At 43.0% G+C, this 24,553-nt stretch overlaps 1 protein-coding gene across 2 annotated transcripts in view; it reads left to right on the top strand.

Moving 5' to 3' along the window:
* Positions 1 to 24,553, top strand: part of ADAM19 (ADAM metallopeptidase domain 19) — a 76,242-nt gene that overhangs the window by 771 nt on the left and 50,918 nt on the right. For both annotated transcript variants that reach the window (XM_017677270.3, XM_037025116.2), the window contains exons 2-3: positions 2,129 to 2,214; positions 6,401 to 6,471. In XM_017677270.3, coding sequence (XP_017532759.2) covers positions 2,129 to 2,214; positions 6,401 to 6,471 — 157 coding nt within the window. The remainder of the gene's footprint in view (positions 1 to 2,128; positions 2,215 to 6,400; positions 6,472 to 24,553) is intronic.

Below are 24,553 nucleotides of genomic sequence, written 5' to 3'. Positions count from 1 at the left end.
GAATCGATCAGCGAAGCTGGTTCAAAGCATTGGAGGAACAGGGCTGATACAGACATTGGAGAAATCATGTTGAAGTCATGTACTGGGATGGATACAAAAGTGCTCAGTGCCCACATAGGGTCAAACAACCATAATTCTTAGTTATCTTTCCACTGGATTGAAGTCATTTGCATCTGTACCAGACAGAAATCTATTGTTAAGATATAACTTCACAGAGTATAGTCTTTTAATTACTCGTAAATTTTAAAAGTCAAACAAAGGTACATTTCCCTAGATAATTCAGTGATCTCTGGCAGGGCCTGTTAAACAATGCTCCAATGTGACATTAAAAGGTCCTGCTTTAGCTCTTAGCCTTATTTGCAAAGTTTTGAACACTTTTTCTTAAAATGTACTGTGTTCCTTTATTATTGAACCTTGCTTTCAGCATTTTTTGCAGTCATGAAGTTCATTCCATTCCTTTAAATACTTTATTAAATATGGTATAATTCCTTTTTGATGCAAAGAATCTAGACTTATTAGAGGTACCAGAGTAGGTACTCTGCTTCTCTGGTTCGTCCATGAATATCAAGCATCTGGCATAGTACGTGGTACATAGTTAAGTACTCAGAAAACATGTAATGAATAACTGAATGCATTGCTTCTGATTTTTACCAATAAGATGAAAACAATGCTTGTCTAATGAGATTATTTTTTAGGATATATTTTGATAGAGGATATCATATATCAGTAATCTGAAAGAGAAGTTAATCTCATAATCTCACCACTCTAACAAAACAACTATGGCCATCTTTTATATCACACATTACAGTCTATGTGACTGATGTGGTTGCTTTAGAAAGAATAGATTTTGGAGTTCTCACCCCATACCCAGGAGTCTTATGAAACTGGCCTGTCATTGTGGAGACTAGTTTGCCTAGGTCTTGGGAAATTACCCTTTTATTAAAATGATCTGCAAACTGTTTGAGGTCTGCTCTGCTGGGAACAACTCTCTCCTCTAATAAGGTTCAATTCTCTTTTCTTGCAAAATAGGAATTCTGCTACCTCCCTTCAAGGGTTGTTGTCTTGAGGATGAAGGAGAACTGGGCTGTGAGAGTGGTTTGGAAAATAGGAAATGATATACAAATGCACACTTGCCATTAGGAAGCTCGAGTTAATGCGTGCTTTGTGGGTCAGGAAGCACTTTCAGTGACTCTCCCCAGCAATGCTATGAGATGGGCAGGCAGGTATCATTGTCTTCATGTCACAGTTAAGAAAACTGAAGCTCAATGGGAGTAGTACCCACAGGCTTGACCTCAGAGTTACCCAGTTCTGACCACTTCATTCCTCTCCACTGATGTCATTTTAGTCTGAGCCACCATCATCTCTCACCAGGGCTCCTGCAAGCCTCCAGCCTTGCCTTCCTGTTTCTGCTCTCACTCCCGCCTGCCTCCCCTCCCCCATCCCCATCTCCACCCAGCAGGCAGAGTGATCTTTTAAAAACTGAATACAGATCATATTGCTCTGTGTCTCAATCCTCTAATGCCTTCCAAGTCTATTTATAATAAACTCCAGACACTTTCCATGGCCTCTGTAATATCAGACCCATGGCTGTCTTGCTGACCACATCTCCTACCACCTTGGCCCCTCGTTTCCTAGTCTCTAGCCACATCTACCTTCTGCTTGTTCCTTAAACAAGGCATGTCTGCTTCTGCTCAGGCGGAGCCACTGCGTTTGCTGGGCGCTTCATACCTGGGGTACTCTGCCCCCAAATCTTTGCATGGCTGTCTTCTCCTGGTCCCTCTGGTCTCTTTTAAACGCCATCTTTGCTAATCATGCTGTCTAAAATAGGCACTCTCTCTTCAGTACCCCTTATTCCATGACCTTATTATAAAATTGGAGAATATTTATGTACTGTCCATCCCACCTCTAGAAGGTAAACGTTGAGGAGTACAGACACCTCATTAGCTCCGTTTACCACTCTATGGCTGACACCTAGTAGAGTGCCTGACCCATAGTAAGTGCCTAGAGCCTGGAATCCAACAGGTCGTCTAATGACCTAATATGGGGTTTCTCTCAGGTGGCAGTGCATGCTTGGCTTAGCCAGGGGCAGGGGTCTGGGATTCCAATGGTGTGCATTCTGTATTGGCAGGAGGAAGTGGGGAAGGCAGCCCCCAGCTACAGCATGAACTAATAATACCTCAATGGAAGACTGCTGAAGGCCCCATGAAAGAAAAGGTAAAACTTCAAAAGATCTCATTTTTAGAGGCCGGAGTTGACAGCTCCATTCTTGGGCACCTACTCAGCTTCCCTGTAGGCCCAGTTATCACCGTTAATTCACCGTCCTTTCTGTGTATGGGTTTGGAAGTCCCAGATGGGACTTCCCTTCACTGTGTGACAAACTTCTAGTGAACTTCCCAATGCTATTAGTTGAGCAATAGTTAACCACATTAATGCTGACACAAGGTAAGTACAAATAAGTGCCACAAAAATGACCAACTTTCAATGGGAATTAATTAAATAGTGTCATTGTTATTTTTGCTCTGCATAATACATACTTTATTTTATTGATAAGGTAATGTTCTTGGAGAGAAAAATAATAATGATAATCCAAACTAGTTTTTTAAAATAAGAAGCAGGGAAGTGATCTAGTACTGGCACCAGCCAAATGCATAAGCTTTATCAAGTAAATTGGGAACAAGACAGAAAACATTCTGATCTTGCTGAGAGGACCTGTGCATCAGGATATTCGTTATGATTCTGGTTTTTTACAGCTCAAGTGATTCATGAGAGAGTTAGAAAGGGAGGTGTGATTGCTGTGTGTCAGTAACCAACTCCGGGACCTTCCACTTTCTGAACCTTAGTTTCTTCATTTATAAAATAGGGCTGAGAGGGAATAAAAAGGAAGAGAGCTGGGAGAGGAGTAATTAATAAGATGCCTTTGGATTCAGAGTATCAGTAATTTATTGGGCAACATATAACGGATTATAGTAGGAGAGAGAGAGAGCTGGGTCAGGAAAGATTTTAGACTCTGTGGCTCTTGAGTCTGGAAAGATAAGCGGAAAGGAGAAATGCCTGGAGTCCTTGAAGTTATGGCTAGGGTAATGAACACATGTCCAAAAAGGTTCCAATTTGGATTTTTAAAGGGAACTTAGAGTAAGTTTTAGGACAAATGAGAGTCGCTTTTTATCCTGTAACATTTTATCCTAAAGATGATAGATGCATGGAATTCATTTAATCAGAAAATAGGAGAGGCTGAAAATAGCTTCAGGAAATGCCGAGACAAATTAATGGATGGCCATTGTACAGCAGGTTATTTTTAAAAATTAAGATCTTGGATGGTCCAGCCTGTCCATTATTGCCCAAAGAATGGATCTGATACTTTCTGTGGAGGTCTTTCTGTTCCTTCCAGATGTGGGATGCCGAGCATCCTCAGGAAGAGCCTGAGAAACAAAGTGGAGCTCCAGATCCTGCCTTTGTTCCCAGTCATTGTCTGCCCAGAATCTGGGTCATTGTACTTTGTAGGGACAGTTGCCACAGTGCCTGGGCTATAAGTATTTGTTGAATGAACAAATGAATGAATGTCAGAGACAGAGAGAGAGGGTAGATGGTAAGTCTCATTCCGTCTCTTATTCTCACTTATGTAATTAATTCTTCTGTCTCTTATTCTCACTTATGTAATTTATCCATTAATTGAACACTCACTGTATGCTAAATATTGTACTAGATCTTAAGGGGGATGCAAATATGTAGGACAAGTTTCCAGTGCTCTCTGGAACTTGAGGATCTATTTAACCTAGCCCTAAAGAGAAACGAATTTTAACCTTAAGGAAGCATAAACAGTGAATCAGCTCCCTACACTTCCTAGAAGTGATGTTACCCCTTCTAGCACAGAAGGCAGTTGCAGGAGAAAAGCTAAGTATAGCTGTACAGGGAGGCCCCATAGATCCTTGCAATGCTGTTTCATTGTTTTGCTTGAAATGTGTCCTGGCAAGAAGGAGCATCCTATTTTAAATATCAGTGTCCAAGTGTCTTCCATACCACAGAGAAATATTTTTGGATTACCCACTTAAAAATAAATATTTGTACTCATGTTGCAGCTTGTATCTCTTTGAGGGAGAGTTGACAGTACTTTGAATTGTGTCAACTTTCGTTTTTTTGTGTGGGCTATCACATGGCCACCTTTCTCTTAGAGAAGGGAGTTGCTACAGCTCTGTTGCTATGTGCTGTACCTCAAATGCTCACTTGGGACTGTGTCCCTGATGTTTAATGTGACTGGGCAGGTCCCGAGTCAGAACTCCGCAGAGTGAAGTGGCAAAGGACCAGTGACCAGAAAAGGTGTTGGCAGAGCTGAATCAGGGCATCAGAAACAGAGAAGTAAATTCCTTAGTGAAAGTTATTGGGCAAACATCCACCCAGCTTCCTCTCCCCATGGTTTTGAAATGTCCCTTCTTCAGAGAAGTCAATTGGACAAATTAGCAGAAAAAAAAAAAATAGCAAAGGACAGGGTTGCTCAAGCATCCTGGATCGAAACGTTCAGATCTCATCAGAGCCCTAGGTGGCCGAAAGTCTTAGGGATGCCCAGGACCCTAATGGGAAGTGAGGCTTGAGGCAAAAAGAAGAGGAATGTGCTTGGAAGAGGCAGATAGAACCAGAGGTTAGCAAGCAGGAGATTCACATTATCAGATGCGAAAACTGAGCTTTGATGTCAACCTGTAAGGAACAGAAGCTCCACTTGAACAAGAGCTTTTGTGGATTGGAAGAGACTTTGAGAGTTTATCAGGTTCCAAGTTAGAGAGGATGCATGTAAAACAGTAAAGAATGGATCCTGCTTTTATTGTGTTTAAATATGTAAATATCATGTTTTAAATAAATAATTTCTTCCTTCAGAGAAACTTCAGCTGCCTTCAATTGAATTATTGAAACATGGAATTTTACTATGATTTTGATTTTTAATTACTTTGAAATTTTCCACAATAATAAGGTAAAAAGATAGCAAGTCTGTTTCTTAAATATAAAAGCAATTATAAAAACATGGAAAGATGCACAAAAGAAAATAAAATTAACTGATGAGCCTACTGCCAAGAAATAATTATGGCAACTTTGGTGTATTTCTTAACTTTTCTCCTTTTACAAGAGTATATTTAAATAAAATGCATAGTGTTATGTTTTGATCCTTTGTATTTAATAACTATAGTGTATGCTTTCTTGATAATTTAAAAGTTATAAAGTCATTATTTTTAATGACTGTCTAGTGTTTTGTCATGAACGGATCACCATTTATTTAACCATTATCCTACTTTGGGACATTTAGGTCATGTGTCATTGGTCATTATTACAAGTCATGAGCATCCACGTGTATGAACCTTTGCGTGTCTATCCATTTGTTCTCTGGAGTCTTACATTGCTGGGTCAGAGGGTCTAAACATTTGAAAACTCTTGGTCCACACTGTCAAATTATTTTCCAGTGAGTTGGTATCAGTTTAAATGCTTGCTCGTAGAGTGTGAGAGTGCCTGTTTTACAGTATGCTCCACTGCATTGTGGTTTATGTTTGAAAAAAACTTTGTCACTTTGATTTTTTTAAAGGCATCTTAAAATTTTTCTTTTTTTTTGGTCAGGGGATGGGCAGTTACAAGTGATGTTAGACATGTTTTTCATGCTCACTGGCCATTTGTGTGATATTTTAATAGTCTTTTCTGTGTGTGTAGCTACTTTGGCCATCAGCAAATTTTCTCTTATATATAAGATGTATCTTGTTTTGGACCTATGAAACCTTATTGGAGGTTCTCCTAGTTATCGACTCTGAGATGGTTGAGGGGTATCCAAACCAAGGACTGAAATAAAATAAAAAAGTGAAATAAAATTAGAGCTCACTGTGAAGAGGCTTCCCTGGGTATTTTAGATTACGGCCAAGATGTACTGGGGGCTTCCTGTGTGCCACACACTGTTATAAATTCTTTACGTGTACTATGTCACTTAATCCTTACAAGATGCCCATAAGGTTGACTATTATGATCTCTATTTTATAAATGAGGAAACTGAGCTGTAGGGAGGCTCAGTAACATGCCCACATTCATATGTACAGTGTCTGAGCCTGTGCTTGAATCCAGATACAACTCCACACAGACTTCCTTGTTGAAGACCGTGTTCTCAGGTGTTGGCCCTACCAGACCTGCATGCAACACTGCAGCCACGTTTCAGCTTGGAGTTTCTTTCTATTATCTTCTGGAGAAGGCAGATGGGGAGGGGAACTGGGTCATCCTGGGACTGAAGTTATTTCATGTTTGGGCTGGACATACAGTTGGCCCTTTCATGTTCCCATCCTGTGGGTTAGTGTCAGTGCATGGTGCCAGGTCCTGCGCCCATTCCTGGAGGCCTCGTGCCTGCTTTCAGGGACTGACATTGTCCTGTTGTTGCTTTTAGCATCCACTCAAAGCTGAGCTCAGGGTGATGGCTGAGGGGCGAGAACTGATCCTGGACCTGGAGAAGAATGAGTAAGTGGACTTCTCCTTTGTCTAAAATGAAACAGCTCATTTCCACGTCAGCACCGGATGCAGGTGCTGCTGTGTTGCACGGAAGCAGTTTGCAGGTCAAGTGACCCAGGCTCTCAATCCGTGGTTCCTTTGTCGGGAGCGTCTTGCAAAGACAACACTTCCATAATCTCTTGAGTTGCTGTGAAGTTACTGGACATTGTAACGTCTTCCCTGAGGGGCCTCTTAGAGTTCATTGCAGGCACAAAAAGCTGTGTGTGTGTGTGTGTGTGTGTGTGTGTGTGTGTGTGTGTGTGTCTGAGAATGGGCAAGGTCAGCAGTCTCGTGGCTTCACTAGGCTAGTTCTTCCATCTTCCTCATTTCACTCATCTTGGGTGGCTTCCTGGCTCAGAAATATTTCCACATTGATTTGCTATCAAGTGCAGTTGTATCTTGATTTATGTTATCGAGCAGGTGAGTAGACATAATGCATGGCTGTTGCCCATTGTTCTGCCCTTCCCAATCTGCGTGGACATTGGAGAGCTTGCTTACTTGGCCAGGGGACTCTGAAGGCTTTGGTATTTTCCCACCAATGGTCCCACTTTCATTCTGCTGCACAGGCTTGCAGATAAGGCTGCGTGGTTCAGAGAACTGCCTGTCTCCTTTTGGCAAACTCCAGAATTGCCTGGAAGCAGATGAGTAATCAAACACATCACTGCCAAGAAAGGAATGGATAGGGACCTTCCCCTGTCTAGAAGGATGGGAATGGCTGCTAAGCCTGGAAGAAAAGCAAGAATATAAATTATTCCAAATTTGGGCATTTGGACACTTGCAAAGGAGTTGGGGTTGTAGTAAAAGCATGACTCCTGCAGCATGAGCAGTAATGGGCTTCATGCATGTCTCTCCTCTGCCTCCAGTGGATGGTGGCCTTCAGGAAGCCAGAAAGGTGGCATCTCACACATTTTTGCTACTTTCCTTCTGAGAGTAAAACCAGCCCAAGAATGTGTTCCTATTGACCCATTTTCCTGGAAAAGACCTGACTGGCTGCATCCCAGACGGTGCAGGCTCTGCTACCGGAGTTTCTCCTTGCATCATCTTCCATTGGTCACATAGGGAAAGGCCCTCAGAGGCTCTGTTCTTGACAGTCTCTCAGGCGCCTTCTTTTGTTTCTCTTGGCCCAGACTTTCAGGTCTAGTCTGAAAGTTCCCTTCTGCCACCTGAGCCTGATCCGTCCTAGTCTGCCCAGGTGGAGCACTTGACCTTTCAGTTTCCTCTGACAGTCCAAGAGATGGACTTGTGCCATGGGCAAATCCTTCAGAGTTGGACTGGCCAAGCAGGGAAACCAAGGCTCATGCTTCCCTCATGTTTTGGAACCTTTGCAAAAGATCATAGGACGTTAGAGCAGCAAGATGTCTTAGAAAACATTGACTGCAGGAGTCTTCTGTGTAGGTGTAGAATGACTCAGAGAGGGAGAAGCTCTTGTCTAAGGTCACACAGCAAGTTATCAAGTGAGACGAGGATCATTTGTGTTGTTGAGTTGGGTCTGGAGTCACAGAAACCCAGATTCAGCTTACCACCTGTGTTACCTGGGGTAAACCGCTGCATCTTTTGGAACCTCAGTTTACTTATCTATAGAATGGGAAGAGTAATGCTGATCTCATAGGGTGGTTATGAGGACCAAAATGAGGTGATGTGCACAAAGTGCTTACAGAGCACACAGCGAGTGATGGCTGTTGTGCGTCTTATTGTCCCACACTGGGTTCTGGAGGAGAGCCCGTGGATGTGGTTCTATTGTCTGCTGCTCTAAGCAGCTATCTGGTTTCCCAGTGAGCAGTGGGGGGCTGGATGTGGTTCCCGGACTCCTTGAGTTGGCAAAAGGCAGGAGATTTGACAAAAATGGAAGCAGCAGAGCCAAGCAATATGACCTCACCAGGTATCCCTCGGGAATGGCTTCCTGCTATTTTCGTCTAAATTGGGCTTTTTGTTTTTGAACATGTGTTAGCAAGAGGAACTTCAACTGCACATGACTTCCTAGTGTGTTTACTTCCCAAAGTCTCTTCATTCATGCTGCTTGCAAGTCCAGATTCAAAACAGCTTTAAGGCGGATGAAGTTGTTATTGGCTTTCCAAATCAATGCATTAAAGTTCTCTTGATCCCTTGATACTTGAGGGGAAACTAGGCCCTGTGCTGACTCCTGAGGCACTGATTCTTAACTTCCATAACTGATTCATTCATTTTTATCATCCACTATGCACCCTTCCAGGCACTGGTGTCGGTACTGTAGACACAGCTGTGAATAAAAATTTCTGCCGGAATAGAGCTTATATTCTGGGGGCAGGAATAGTAAATAAATAAGTGAATGTGTAGTGTATCCAATGATAAGTGCTGTGGAGGAAACTAAACAGCAGAAGGGCTCAGGAGCACAGGGATTGGGGAGGGACGTGCTGGTTCAGAATGGTGGTCAGAGAAGGCCTTGGCAGTAAATTAATACTTGAGTTGAGACCTGAATGAGGCGAGGAAGTGAGCCCTGTGGAAATGACAGTTCCAGGGAGAAGGCACAGCCAAGCTCCAAGTCCCTGATAGACCATGAAGGTTTCCATTTCCCATCCTCACCCCCCACCCCTGATACACTTCCCCATGTATTGGATTCTCAGGCCTCCCAGGAGCTGAGGGCAAGGGCTTCTGGGAGTCTGAGGGGAGGGAGAGGACATTTCTAATTTCTTTTTCATCATCCTGAGGTGTCTGGCCTGATCCCATTAAATCAAAGCCCACGTGCTAATGCACAGCCCAAAATAGCAGTGAGCAAGCCTTTAATGGAATTCACACATGGAGAGATCGCCAAGAATGGTGAGGACGGAGGAGCACAGGGGTTGGGCCAGGAGATTGGGCTGTAGCAAACGGGCCTTCAGCTCAGGCAGCAGACACCCCAGGGTGCCTTAGTTCAACAGCACAGCAGCTGGCAGCCTTTTTCTGCTGTGAAGCAACTCAGGAAATATGGATGACATTCCATGGGAGACACACACCCTTTTCTCTCATTGAGTACAAATAAAATAGAGTGACATCATTGGAATATCTGATTATGGCTTTCATGCCACACAGTCCTGGGTTCAGTTTCTGACTCTGCCATTTACTAGCTGTCTGTCCTCTTTTAGCCTCAGTTTCCCTATAATGGCAGAGGTATAATGATAGTGCCATGCCACAGAGTCATGGGGAGGATGAAATGAGCTGGTGAGTGTAAAGGGTCCAGCATAGTGCCTGGTCAGTAAATGGTGGCTACTGTTATTTCTTGCTTCATGTTTTTTTAATTGCAAAAGCAATATATACTCATTGTAAACCATGTAGTAGTACCAAAATATAATAAGCAAAAGAATGACAGTCTCCCACCCACAAGGAGAATCCACTGTTAACAGTTTGGTGGGCATTCCTTGGACCTTTCTGTGCATGTGAGAACGCATACATAGAGATTCATAGATACAGTCACATAGAAGCACATGCACAGGCTATTTTTGTCAGGGCAGGGAGGAGCAGAAATGAAATTATACTATGCAGAGGGTTCTACCTTGTTTTTTAGACTCAGCTATATGTCATGGAAGTAATGTGCTGCCCTCATAAGGTATATATTACATTGCTTTGCATTTACTCACTCATGTACATATCATCTGCAAATGTTGGTGCCTAGCTGTTGTGAGGAGAACCCGACTTGTGATTGAGGCAGTGGAGAGAGTACTGAGTTCAGAGACAGACGATGTACTGGTCAGCAAGCCAGCTTGGCCCTTCTAGGCCTCAGCCTTCCCATCTGTAAAGTGGGGATTTTATCCCAGTTGGGCTCTAGGAGCTTTTCCTTCACCATCTATTTAGAGGACGTGTGTTAAGTGGAAAAATGGAAAAGGAGTCCCTGCCTCAGGGAGTTTGCTCTCCAGTTGTGGAGACATTCCTGGGGGGCAGCATGATAAAGGTGGGTACCCCCAAAACCATGAACCTTGAAGTTGAGGATGAACTACTAGCTCAGGACCCACTGTTTAAGCAGCATAAACACTAGAAAGGAAATTATAGGGAAGAAATGATGGGCTACTATTTTCTCAGCCCACAATTTTGAGACATAAATCCATAATCTTTTTTCTCCATGTGATTTCCTTCATGCTCTGTGGACTGCCTCATCAACCCAGAAACCATATTGCACAAAAACTTGCTTGCTGAAATCGAACAGAATCTTCCTTAACCACAGGCATCTGGGGAGATGACACCTCTGGGGGGAGGTAGGCCCTGACTCTCTCTTGTCTCTTTTTTCCGCTTTTCCCCAAGAGGAGGGCATGTGGAACTGGTGAACCAGCTTGTAGGAAGCTCATTGGCCTGCATTACCAGAGGTCAGGATTATTACAAGGTCACCTTCAAAAACAAATAAGCAGCTCAACTAGCAGGCACTTTGCCCAGAGGACCTTTGGCCATATACTTCTTTATACTAGTCTCTTAAGCACATTCTGGAATACTCATCTCTTCAGTATATGTCCTTCCTTGAGTCCAGATGATGCTAAGATTCGTTTTGGCTTGAGAAAAGGAGAGATGTCCTTTGGTTTTACCCCATTCATTGTGCACTGGCCCGGTTAGCTAAAGAGAGATCCTGTTTGCACAAGTCTAGCTATTAATGGATATTTGTTTTCTTTTGTGTCTGTGTCAACCTCCAAACCTCATGGGGAACATTAACTGTCAAGACAGAATTTGGGCATTTAGAGGTTTGCTGATTACAGTACCCATCATTGCTTCTGACTTGAATCTCTCTTCATATCTCAAATTTCTTACCACTCCTTTAGAGAAACCATAGGGAAAGAGTCTGCTTTTGTTGTCCTGGAAATCAGGCTACAATTTGGAAAATTAGCAGTCATTCACTGCTAGTGGAGTGATCTAGTTGCCTAATTTTCTTCTTTTTCTCTCAACCTATTTGAACTGTACTACAAGGAGGCCTTGTAGAAATATGTAGCTGATCTGGATCAAAACCCTGAATACTTCCAGGCCATGGAGCTATCCCCCATCCGTCCCAGTCTTAGCTCAGGGGTAGACTTTCACACCTTATCTAGGATAAAGGATAGCTCTCTTTGACCCTCTCTTGTCAGGAGCATCATTTGTTGTTGGCAAAATTCAACTTCCTGGATGAAAGAGAAGCTAAAGAGAGGCTTACATGATATCCCAGTGTTCTTGGTAAACCAGGCTTTCCTGAGCTGTATTTAAATGAGTCACAGACATATGGATTACATTTCACTTAAAATACACATGGCTTAAGAAATTAGAGGATATCATTCTTTAACCAAGTATTTGGCAGATCTAAAGTATTCAAAATGTTTTTCCAAACTCAGCACACAGCTGGGCTCCCCATTCCTCACAGCTGACAATGTAACACCCAAGGAGCCTGGTGCCAAGGAAACCGTTGAATGGACGGGTGGGGACACACCAGGATTTGATGAGAGCTGCCTGTGAGTGTTTGAAATTTTCTTCAAACATTTTTTTGAAATATCAGGAGCTGAATTAACCCTGCTGCATGGGCTCTGAGGCAGCGAATGCATAAGTGGATTTAAATTGCAAGTACTGAACTAGACACATCTTGCTCCAGAGAGACCTCCTGGTCCTGTTTGAGTTGTAGTTTTCAAATGTAGCTTTGTAGACTGAGATTGAGTTCCTTTATAGTTCCCATGGTTGTCCAGAACTCCTGGAGTTGCAGATCAAATGGATTGCCAGCCAATCTGATGTGATCTTTGGACAGGGTCTCCATTATTTCTAAATCACTGGGAACATGATATTGCTTAGGGTACATTGCATAAAATCAGCTTTAGTAATTAGGAGAAGTGATCTGAAGGGTTGCAGCTATACAATGGAGAGTATTCCTGAGTATTTCCTGAGAGCCACTCATAGTGCAAAGGCATTTCATAGACTGTCTTGTTTAATCTTCATGGCAGTCCTTTGAAGGAGATATTCTTGTTATATTCACAATGTTCTAGTAATTTACTCAATATCGAACAGACCCAAGACTCAAACTCAGGTGTACCTGCCTCTTATATATTCTACTGCCTGCATATAAAATAGACATCAATACCTCATTGCAGGATGCGGTAGGCTGAAAAATGCCTCCACTCACCAGAGTGTCCACTTTCGAATCCCTGGAACATGGGACGATGTTACCTTACATGGCAAACAAGAGTCTTTGTAAGTGTGATTAAGTCAAGGATGTTGAGGAGGGGAGATTATCCTGGATTTCCTGGGTGGGCCTTAATGAAAGTGCACATAAATTGATAAGAGGGAGGTAGAGAGAGATTTGGTCATAGACAGAAGAGCAGAAGGCAGTGTGACCACAGAGGCAGAGATTGGTGTGACGCAGCCATAAGCCAAGGAGTGTAGGCAGCCTCTAGAAGCTGGAAGGGGCAACGAATGGAAACTCCCAGAGGGAGTAAGGTCCTGCTGACACCTTGATTTCAGCTCAGGATTAGCTCATTTGTTCTTCTGGCCTCCAGAACTGTCTGAGAATAACTTCCTGTTATTTTAAGCCACCAGGTTTGTGTAATTTGTTACATAGCAACCACAGGAAATGAATAGACAGTATTTATGAAGTTTAGAGATAATAAATTATGATGTGCTTAGTACAATGCCCAGCACATAACAGGCAAGTTTAAATATGTGTTAACTTTCATTAATGCAAAGTCAATGAATAAAAATTTTCTAAAGTATTTTGGTAATGCAAAATGTTGCGTGTGGCTCCTCTGACTGACTTCAAGTATGAAAGTGACAAGAGAAAAACATATTGAGAAACAGTGTGTGTAGTTATCACTTAAGCATTTCCTAATTTCTGGGTCATGTTCTGTGATGCTCAGTCTGCCTTCACATAACTTCTGGTTAAGGAATGATGGCCAGATGTTAATACTGATGTCAACAATTATGGTAATAGCTACACTGTACAAGATACCTGTATAACAGACACTGATGTTCTGATGTTTTTGCATGGTTCATCCAAGTGAATCATTACAACAAGGAGGTGTGGATACCTGTATTAGCCCTATTTGGCAAATGGGGACCTGAAGCATGGAGCAGCAACTTGCTCAAGCTCGCCTGGGTGGGTAGGACAGACCCAGGATGTGAAGCTAGGTCTGTTTAACTCCAGAGCCCAGGCTCTTAGCCATGGTGCTGTATTGCTTCTTGAAGGCCCTGCCCTTGCTCACTATGCTCTTCTTTGGTTAGCATTGGTGTTACTTCTCTGTTTTTCTGCCTCCCTCTTCCCTTTCCTTCTGCCTTCCCTAGGCCCTGGTTAGAATTTGGATTTCAGTGTACTGTACAGTGTGTGTAATCCAGGCAGGTATGGATTCACAGCCTGGTTCCTTGCACCCCCACCACCTCCCCCAACCCCCTCCAAAGTGTGCTTTGCAAGTTACAACTTTGCAAGTTTGCAAGTCTCTTTCCTCATCCACTCCATAAGGCTAGTAATAGTGGCTGCCTTGCTGGATATTGACTGAATAGGATAATGTAATGCCCATACAGGACTTACATGATGCCTGGTGTACTGTGAGAGTGCAATAAATAGTTGCTATTATTTGTGATTTGCAGGGTTGGAAAAACATTTAAGAATGAAGTAAGAGGGAATTCCCCTGTGTTGTTTCCAAATGTCATTAAGAGAAGTTGACCTTAAAACCTGTTGCCCTGGGAGGAAATTCAATTCTGCTCTCAGCCATGCCCAGTTTGACCTAACTGTATCTCAAGAACACGGCTTTGCAGGGTTCTCCAGTCCGCCAAACTGCACGTCTTTTCTGTGCCTGCAGAATCAGTGCCCAGCCCTTCCCTTGGCAAGGCTCCCCACTGTCCGATAAGGAGGTCAGGATTTGTTCACTGGTTCTGGCTCTGTCTCCTTCCAGGGACCCACAGCCAGGGCTGCCTGTATAGCCAGGAAGGATATCCATGGTTTTCTTTTGTCTCTAGCTTTTTTCTCCTGGCGGCCCTTCAGCAGGAGCACAGGGTAACATGAATGGGAGGAAGCTGTCAGCTGCCCTATTGGCCTTAGATGGACCCTTGTCAGCATGAAGGGAAGCCATGCACTTGCAGGAAGCCAGAGGTTCATTCTTGAGTTTTAAGATCTATTTACCAACAGGCTATTTACCTTAAGATAACAGCGATAGCTGGCATCCATGAGTGAGCGTTTATCCTGAACATAGTATTTTGCATAGTTTTCTTTAACCCCATGTAAGCTTATACAAATGGGGTCATACTGTATCCTCAGGTTTATAACCTATTCTTTTAAAATTTTTTACTAAGATGTGATTGATATACACTCTGATGAAGGTTTCACATGAAAAACAATGTGGTTACTACATTTACCATATTATCAAGTCCCCACCCATACCCCAATGCAGACAGTGTCCATCAGTGCAGCTAGATGCCACAGATCCACTATGTGCCTTCTCTGTGTTCTCCCCGTGGTCCCTCACACCATGTGTACTAAACATAATACCCCTCAATCCCCTTCTCCCCCCTTCCCCACCCGCCCTCCCACACCCCTCCCTTTTGGTAACCACTAGTCCCTTCTTGGAGTCTCTGAGTCTGCTGCTGTTTTGTTCCTTCAGTTTTGCTTCATTGTATAACCTATTTTTTTCACTTGGAAATATAGCATGGGTAATCATCAAATCATTTATATAAGAGTCTTTTGCAGTGTTTGAAAACTTTGGTAATAAAATTCTAGAAAAAATTACACAAGTAATGGAGTTTTAAAATCAGTGAGATAATATTTTATATGCTATTTTGTAATTTACTTTTTTATTATTTATCTAGATAAATACACTTTCGCATTAGCACATTTATAGACCTATTTCATTTTTGTTAATGGTGAAATAGGATTCCATTAAATGAATGAGCCAAAATTTATTAATTTCCCTATTAATGGACAGTTAGCTTTTTAGTTTCTTACTATTACAAATAATGCTGCATAATAGGCTTATATATAATCTTTAAGCATATTTTCAAGTATTTTTATAGGATTGATACCTAGAAGTAGAGCTGTATATATTTAGCATGTATGTATAAAATGTTTTAATTTTGGCAAATTGTACCTCTCACTCCACAGATTCCTCCCCAAAGTCTGTACTATTTTACATTCATACAACACAGTATGAGAGTACATGGACACATTTCCATGTAAATTTATTGGTCACTTTTAATGGCTGTATGATATTCCACTTTATGTTTATGCCACAATTAACTTTTAAAATTTCTTGTAATGACAAATTATCAAATACACACAGGAGTAATCAAATACACACAGGAGTAGAGAGAAAAATATAATGAATCCTATATCCATTATCCCAATTCAGTTAATAATCAAGATGTCATGATTAATTTAATTTAATCACTCCATATTGATTGGCATTTAAGTTGTTTCCTTTGTTTTTTCATTTTACAAATGGTGCTGGAGTGAACCCCCTGATATTCTTTGGAAGGTACTTCTAGAGGATCATCTCCTATACATGTATCACTGGCTCAGAGGGAATTTACATGGAACATGTGAATAGATAAAGGCACATTGCCTTTGGCTTTCTGCAAGTTACACTCTTTTCAAACACTTATTGAACCTATTTTCAAATACTGTCAAATCTCTCCTGCCTTAAAAAAAAATAACTTTATTGAGCTATAACTTACATACCTTATGGTTCATCCATTTAAAGTATATGATTCAATGTTTTTTAGTATATTTACAGAGTTTGTAACCCCACCAACATTCTCATTTTTAGCATTTTCATCATTTAAAAAAGAAGCCATTTAACAGTGTTGTGGATTAAATGTGTCCTCCCAAATTCACATGTCAGAGACCTAATCCACAGTACCTCGGAGTGACCTTATTTGGAAATAGACTCATTGTAGATATAATTAGTTAAGATCGTATTACAGTAGGGTGGCACCTTAATCCAATATGATGGTGTCCTTATAAAAAGGGGAAATTTGGATGTAGACATACACACAGGAAGAACGTGGTGTGATGGTTAGTGCCAAGCAACTGCCAGAAGCGAGGAGAAAAGCCTGGAGCAGATTCTCCCCTAGAGTCTCCAGAGGCAGTACTGTCCCTCCAGCACCTTGACCTTAGACCTCTAGCCTCCAAAACTGTGAGATTATGTTTGTTTGTTTAAACCCTTCAGTTTGTGGTATTTTGTTAAGGCAGCCCTAGAAAACTAATACAAGCAGTCACTCTTCATTCTCCCCACCCCTACCTGCTCTAGACAACTGCTCATCTGCTTTCTGTCACTACAGATATCTATTTGGGATATTTCATATTAAAAAGGATTATAAAGTATGTGGTCTTTGTGACTAGCTCTTTTCACTTATCAGGTTGTTTATGAGTTTTATCCATGTTAAATAGCATGTATCAGTACTTTATTCCTTTTTATTTCTATCTAGTGTTCCATTTTATGGATATACCACATTTTATTTATCCATTCATCAGTCAATGCATTTTAAGCCAGAGCTAACTTGTCTCTATTCTACAATTCTGTAATATGGTCTTTACTATTCTACAAGGTGGATTTCAGCAAATATTGATTGAGCACCTATGTGTAAAGTCCTGTGCTAGCTGCTGTAGGAAGTGAATGCAAACATACTGTCCTTGCCCTCTGGCAGTTTACACTCTGTGGGAGAGAAAACATGCAAACAGCATAATTCAAGGCAAATTACAACTTTAATAACAGAGGTGAAAGTACAGTGCTGAGGAGGCAGGAAGGAAGAGAGAATTTCTGACTGGGGGACAGAGAAAGCTTCCCTAAGTAGGATTACTTGGCACTCTGTCTTGCAGGAAGCAAGACACGGAGTCTTTTAAAAAATATATTATTATTTATTTTTTATTGAAGTATGATTGACATACAATATCCTATTAATGTCAAGTGCATATCATAGTGATTCTATATTTTAATACATTATGACATGACCCCCACAATAAATCTAGTTATTGTCTGTCACCATACAAAATTATTACAGTGTTATTGAACATCCTATGTTTTACATTATATCCCCATGACTTATGTATTTTATAACTGGAATTTTATACCTCTTTCTTGATCCCCTTCACCTATTTCACCCATCCCCAACACCTCCACACCTCTGTAAGTCTGTTTCTGTTTTGTTTTGAGAAGTGAAATCATATAGTATTTGTCTTTATCTGTCTGGCTTATTTCACTTAGCATAATACCTTCTAGGTCCATCTGAAGGAGAGGAGGGTTTGAATGAGGGAGGCAGGAGAAGTAAGAGGAATAATGAGAAAGAAATTCAGAGTGAGAAATTAACAGATAAATATTTGGTCTGAATCCAGGGGAACCAAAGCTTTAGTGCTAATAATGTCTTAGGAATTCAGTATTCCAACTAGCTAAATCATTTTAAATCATAAAAGTGGTGTGTGGGAAGGAGGGATGGGTTTTTTTTTTCCCTCTACACCCAGGCTACGTGAGGATTTGAGTGGCTGAGAACTCAACTTTTTATTCTCCTGTTTTTGGCTTTGAGTCAGGCTCAGTCTTGCCTCAGGTGAAACCATGTGGTCAGGGAGGTAGGCGGGATACTGCCGGGCAAGATGCTTCCTGTGTACTTTAAAGGTAAGCAGTTTTCTACACTTTTGATGAGAAGAAGCCCTTTTCCCACCCATCCTGACTGAAGGGAAATTTGGGCTGAGCTGAGGGGACAGAGGTGGAGCCGTGGACGGCAAGGGGCAGAGCACAAGGCAGAGACGGCTTCTTCCCAGCCTGGGGAGGCAGAGGCGCCTGCTGAGAAGCAGGGTATAGTGTGGGCTTGCGGGTGATGGATGAATACACATATGGGTCTGGGAGATGTGCTTTGAGAACCTCTATTTTCTCCCTAGTTCCAAGGATGTGCCTCTGCTCTTCATCCAGACTCCCTGAAAGGTGGGGGATGTTTTTGCTCTCCAGCCTTTGTGTGTGGGTAATGGAGCATGACTACCATGGAGAAAAATCTATGGGAGGAGGAGACTTACACTGGACCTCCGATCTGGTTTTGTATACATTAACATTTCACCCAGGAAATATTTTGATTTTAAGAAGATAAGCTTACTCTTTCTCTATTTAAAATGCAGTGACATACACAGACCTTTGCCTGACACCTTGACCACTAAATGAATAGGCTCCTGGGCTCCTGGGGTTATAGGTCTTGCTCAGACTCAACAGGGGCGTGAATTGCATCAGAGAATCCCTGGCTTTTCTGATGAGAGTCTATATGGTGCTAGGCTTGAACTCTGGACTGTTCACTGGGAATTCATAACTTGCTGGTTTTCCTTCCTTTTCCTCCTTCATTCAAACAGTGTGCGTGTCAACTAGGTGGCAGACGTTGGGCTAAGTCCTGGGTGTTTTGGGAGGGAGATGGCAAGCAGTCTCTTCTGTCATGGGGCTTAGAGTTCAGTGGAGGACACAGAGGACTGAACCATCACCAAACAATGCAGGGCTGTGATGGGGGAAGTTGAGACTACCGTGGTAGCACGGGGAAGGGGAACCTACCCTGGACCAGGGAAGGGAAGGCTCTAGAAAGAAGTGAAGTCAGGAAGGAGTATGGTGGTGGTAGCACGGGGAAGGGGAACCTACCCTGGACCAGGGAAGGGAAGGCTCTAGAAAGAAGTGAAGTCAGGAAGGAGTATGGTGGTGGTGGAGGGTACTAGGGTTGGCTTATACAGGCAGTGGTGGGTTCCAGGAGCAGGAATGAGTAACAGGAACAAAGGCTGAAAGCCAAGAGTGACATTTGAAGATGAAAAGGAGTTCTTAATGGGCACAGCAGAGAGTGAGAGGAAAGAAGGAAATGGTGAGAGAAGAGGTCGGCCGGGTAGGCAGGGGTGAATCCTTGAAAGGCTTCTTAGAGGGGGTGGGTGTTTTATCTTGAAGGCAGTGGGAAGCTGATGAAGAATATTTTGAAAGCCAGATAGTGACAGCATCCAAGGTGCATTTGAGAAGGACTATGCCAACTGATGTGCGGAGGGTGAACTGTTAGGGGCAAGAGAAGCAATAGTAATGAGACCCATTCGAAAGCTGTATCATGATCGTAGTGAGGCATCGTAGTGATCTGATCTAGGGAGGTGTGGCTGATAAGGAGGGAAGGGGATGAATTAGAAAGATATTTTAGGTGGAATCACAGGGATGGGGAGATGGGTTGAATATGGTCTGAGGGAGAGGTTGGCTTCATGGGAAAGTCTGAGGTTCCTGCCTGAGGAAGTAGCAGGGCCATGGTCCAATCCCTGGGTTGTTCCCTAGCTTATGGCGGGACCTCCCACACGCCACTTCTTTTCTCAGATCTTTAGTTTTCTCATTAGATGAAGGTAATAAGCCCCAGTCACCAACTTTGCAGGGTCGTGGTGGAGATCCACTGATAAAAATCTGTGTGAAAAGTAGCGTCCTGTGCTCTTCCCAGGACACTGCAAGGCCCAGCAAAAGCAGAGTCTGTCCTTGGGGTTCTCTCTGTAATCTGGGCTCTTACATACTCTTCACTCCTTATCTGCAATTCTAAGCACTTGCTCTCCCAGGAACTGGGGGCCTCTCTGGGGGTTCTCAAGCCAGCTTTTTATCATTGAATACAATGATATCATTGAGTGGGTGGAGCTGGGCCAGGCTGTCCTCAGCCAACTTAAGGAGAAATGGGGTCTTTATGACTTCTGTGCTTACAGATCTTTTCCAGACCCTCCCATAGCTCCCATGTGCCCCACTGCCCCCCTTCCTCCGCCTTTCTCCCCTAAGGTTACGGGTTTGCAGAAAAACTGCAGCCTCTACATTTTCTCCTTTTACATCAGGCTCCCTGGAGAGAGGTCCAGATGGGCCAAGGGGCTATAATGACTACACTATATCTGGCATGGTTCCTTTTTTCCAAGGCCCTCCAACCCAGGAAAGGAAGGACAAGTCATGGAAACAGGATTCCTTTGGATGGAGACTGGAGTGCTAGGCAAGAAGGTGATCTAAGTGTCAGGAAAGATGTCAGGCTCCTTGTATTCTAGAAGCTTTTTAATCTCTTGACTTTTTGATGCTTGACTTGGGGCTTGGGTAAGAATGCACAGGTTAAACTGTCATGTGGCGAGGGGCATGTGGCTGTGGAAAAGGAGATCAGCAGTACTGAGTGGAGATCTTTAGTTCCTGATCCCTGAGCCACCCTTCCTCTCTGCCCTCAGCACTCACACATGCACACACACACAGACACACACTGGTGCACATGCATCCCTCCTCTGTAGCTGTGCAGGCAGCTTGTTAGGGGAACTTGCAAGTCAGTTGCTGCACTGGTTTGCAGCAGTTCTAGGAAGGAAGGAAGAAGGGATGTGAAGGGTCTTGCTTTCAGAGACCAGAGGGTAATACCCACCTTCTGTGTGGCCTGTTCATGTTTCTAAAGTTCTTTTACAGATGACCCTATAGGAGAGGAAAAATAATATCCCTCTACATTTCTACATTTTCAGCTGGGAACCAACCCTCTGACAAAAGACAGATTAACAAGGTAAAAAGTAGAAGTTTAGTAACATGTATACATGGGAGATACTCAGGAAAAAATGAATTAACTCAAAGAGTGAGAATTCAGGCATCCTCTACAAAGAATAACACGTTTGTAGAGAAGTGGCAAGAGAGAGGAAAGTGGTTAACCTTCCAAAGATGGTAAACTGTGAACAGGTAAATATATGGGCAGTGAATAGCAGATAAAGGCTCGTCAGTAAGATTTGTTGTGGAGATTCCTCTGGTGCCTTCTCCAGGCTAACAGGGTCTAAAGTTGCCTCTGGGCTTTTATCTTTCCTGGTAGAGAGGGGAGGAGGGTTGCTTTCGAAAGTTTTTGTCCTTCTTTTAGGCAAGTAGAGGGTGACCCGGGAGCTTTTCTTGTATCTGCTTCTTCTCTATTGCCCTCAGCTCAGAATAATCCTGTGCTGAAGTGGCATATTCTGCCACCCTTCGGCAGCCTCTGATCTTCATGACAGGAGATGCTGGTGCTGGTGGAGGGCAGGAGGACTGTGCTTGCCTCATTCACATCCCTAGCACCATAGTGCAGTGCCTGGCACACAACTGGCCTCAGTAAATATGTGTGGAATTAGTAAGTGGGCCTGCAGATTCAGAGTCCGAGGCACAGAAGAGGTACTGCAGCATGGCCAAAGACGCAGAGCAAGCAAACACTTGATGAGTTCAAGCCAGGAGGAACCTGTTCTTCCTGAGGCCCTGTGCCCCACTGCTTGTACTGTGTTATGCTGCTTAATGAGCAGTTATTCATGAGGATGCACAAACATCCTTCCTCTCTGTCTTCTGCGAGAGTCCGGACCACCTAACTCTGGATTATCTACCACTGACATTTAGCTTAGTCTAGTTTATTTAGATTGATGGGTTTAGAAACAAAATATGACTGTGTGGTGTTGGGTAAATTGCATTTGCTATTTTTGGACTTCTTCATCAGTAACAGTGGAGGGGGGAGAAGCATTGGGAGAAGAGAGGGTGGCATGTAAATATTCTTCTGTTGAAGTCAGTTCTGCAATTTATATGCTAACCTCCCTTCCCCAAAAAAACTTTATGGGGAGGATATGGGGCAATGCATAGAATGAGGGAAGAGCTGAAGAACCAGGGCTTGAAAGAACAAGATCTGGGAATTCATAGACAGTTTTCAGGTGCCACCACTGGTGTGACTCTGCTCCAGCCATTCTCACCAGGTGTCACTCACCTTGAAATTCAGTGAAATGTGATCTGATTGTCCTGGCTGTTGGAACTGAGTCCAGATGCCCCCAGCAGCATGCAGCAAGGCGGGAACATTTGGCTAAATGCAAACTGGGACACTGTTATCCCAAGAAGGTGGCAGGAATGCCAGAGGCAGGGATAACAGATGTCCACTATGATCTAGGAGGGCTCTTCAACTTCTAACCTTCTTGGCTTGTGCTTTTTGCTTTAGGATGCTAGGAGACATTGGGTGGTGTTTATCAAAGTCACTGGGATGTTTAATCAGAGCCTAAAAGGGACCAAGCGCTCACAGGCCAGGTTGGTTTGTGGTCTCCACCCACCTGCTTTTGTTTGCTCTATTTTCATGAGGTGGCCCACCTAGTCCCCTCTTTGTCAGCATATTCTCAGAGGTCCAGCGATCCTGAAGGTTTCTTTTCTTCATTTCCCCTGAGTCTTAGCAACAGTTTAGCTCTGCACTGGGGCTGTTACCTCTGCATCAGCCCCTCCCTTCAGGTTAATCTGATAAACCTGTTACCAAAATCTGGTTGCTTTAGAGGCAGCTGTCAGGCAATGTTTTCAGTTTCTTATTTTTCTTAGAAGTAATAGAGATAGTACTCCATTTCCCTTAACTGTTCTTAGCCAATTCCAGTAAATACCCATAAGGGCTATTCAAGAAAATACCTGTAAGGGCTATACGTAAAACAGATCTGTGAACCCTCCTTGGGTGAGCCGTTTTCAGTGCCCCCCAGGTCCCTGCCAGTAAGCGCCCTGATCCCAAAACGGTGGCCCTATTTGCCCAGAGAGGTCACTCATTTTTCTGGAGGCAGCCAAGAGGGAGGCACGAAGAGGATTAAATAAAGACCTTGCTGGCCCAAAGAGTAAACAGTGCTCATCCAAACATCCTTTGGTATGTAACATAAAAGAAAAACACAGGACCAGGAGCTGGTGGGAAGGGAGCCAGGTCTTGTGGGGACTGGGAGAAGATGGAATGGGAAGCAGTTGGTGAAAAGGAGTGTTGATTTAAGGCATTGTTTGGAAACTTCCTTAATAGAAGGTTAAGGAAAACATGCCGAGCCTCGGCTTGTTGCCAGGCGTGTGGGTGGCACCATCTTGCTTTGCAGTGCTGCTTCTGGAGCTGGTCCTGCGGCGGTGACGGTGTGTCTTCCAGGGACCTTGGTGTCGGAGGGCGACACTCTTCACGTTAGGAGCAATGTTTAAAGGTCTTCCTACCGTGGCCTTTCTGTTCCTTCCGAAAGGAAGTGGGCCCCTGTGGCCCCCGGGCCAGGCCGTCCCTGATCTGGTCTGAGCGCCTTGCCTTTGGCCCGTCGGTGTGCTTCATTCCTTTGGAGTCAGAGGTGGAAGGAGCACCGGTTTGGAAATCTTGGTTTTGAAACAGCTGCCTCTCCTCCCCCTTACTTTCTCTCCCTTCGAAAACAAAAGAAAACTAAGCAATACTTACTGAATTTTTTATTTTGTCCTAAATATGGCTGAGCCAGGTCTTGTGGGGACTGGCTGTGACGTTAGAATAGCACTGTGCTTTCCGAAACCCCTTCGCAGCCTGGGCATTGCATTTCCATTTGAAAGAAAGGGAGAGGCTGAGTAGCTTGCAACTTGCATAGTATCACCTAGCTACTTACAAAATAAAAATATCAAAATTTTCAAACATACCCAAAAGGTGAAAGACTAGTCTAATGCGCCCTCAGATACCCAATTGTCTGGATTTAACGATTAGTAAGATTTTGCCATATGTGTACATAGCTATTCCTGGAGAAAATAATAATATTTGTAGACCACAAATACCTTGTACTTTACACATTTCTTAACTTAAATATTCATAGGCACTATTCTAACATTCTACATTAACCCTAGGAAATAGAATCTAAAATTCTTTCTATTTTATAGATGAGAAAACTTGAGCCCAGAGAAGTTAACCCACTTGCCCAAGTTCACAGAACTTACTGTCAGGGCTAGTATTTCAGTGTATTTTCTCATTTGATTCTCTCAACAATGCTGTGAGATAGTAATTATTACTCTGTTATTTGCAGTTGAGGAAATGGAGGGGGTTTATGTGGCTCAAGTGAAACAGTTCTCATGCAACTGGTGAGCACTTGTCAAAGTTTTATTTATCTAATTATTGGGGGAACCAGAAAGATGATAAAACTGGTTTAAAATTAGATAAGGGAATAACATATATATGTGTTTTTTTGAATAGTGAAAAAAATAAATGCTGAGATAAGACTGCCCAAGTAGGTACAGAACTGGTTAATATCTTGGGAGCAATAAAATTGGAGTTATCTTTTCTACTGGGAGGAAATCATTTGCATCTCTGTTGTACCGTATGAGGTTTTTAAAAGTTAACATCTAATTTTACAGGGCTGCACACAAGAGCTGCCCTAATGAATTGTGAATAGTCTTTCTAAGCTCGTTTTCCCCCACAGAGTCCA

Source organism: Manis javanica, chromosome 1 (genome assembly GCF_040802235.1).
Source record: "Manis javanica isolate MJ-LG chromosome 1, MJ_LKY, whole genome shotgun sequence".
NCBI lineage: Eukaryota > Metazoa > Chordata > Mammalia > Pholidota > Manidae > Manis > Manis javanica.
The sequence above is the reverse complement of the archived record's forward strand: the minus strand, read 5'-3'. Positions and strand labels throughout refer to the sequence as shown.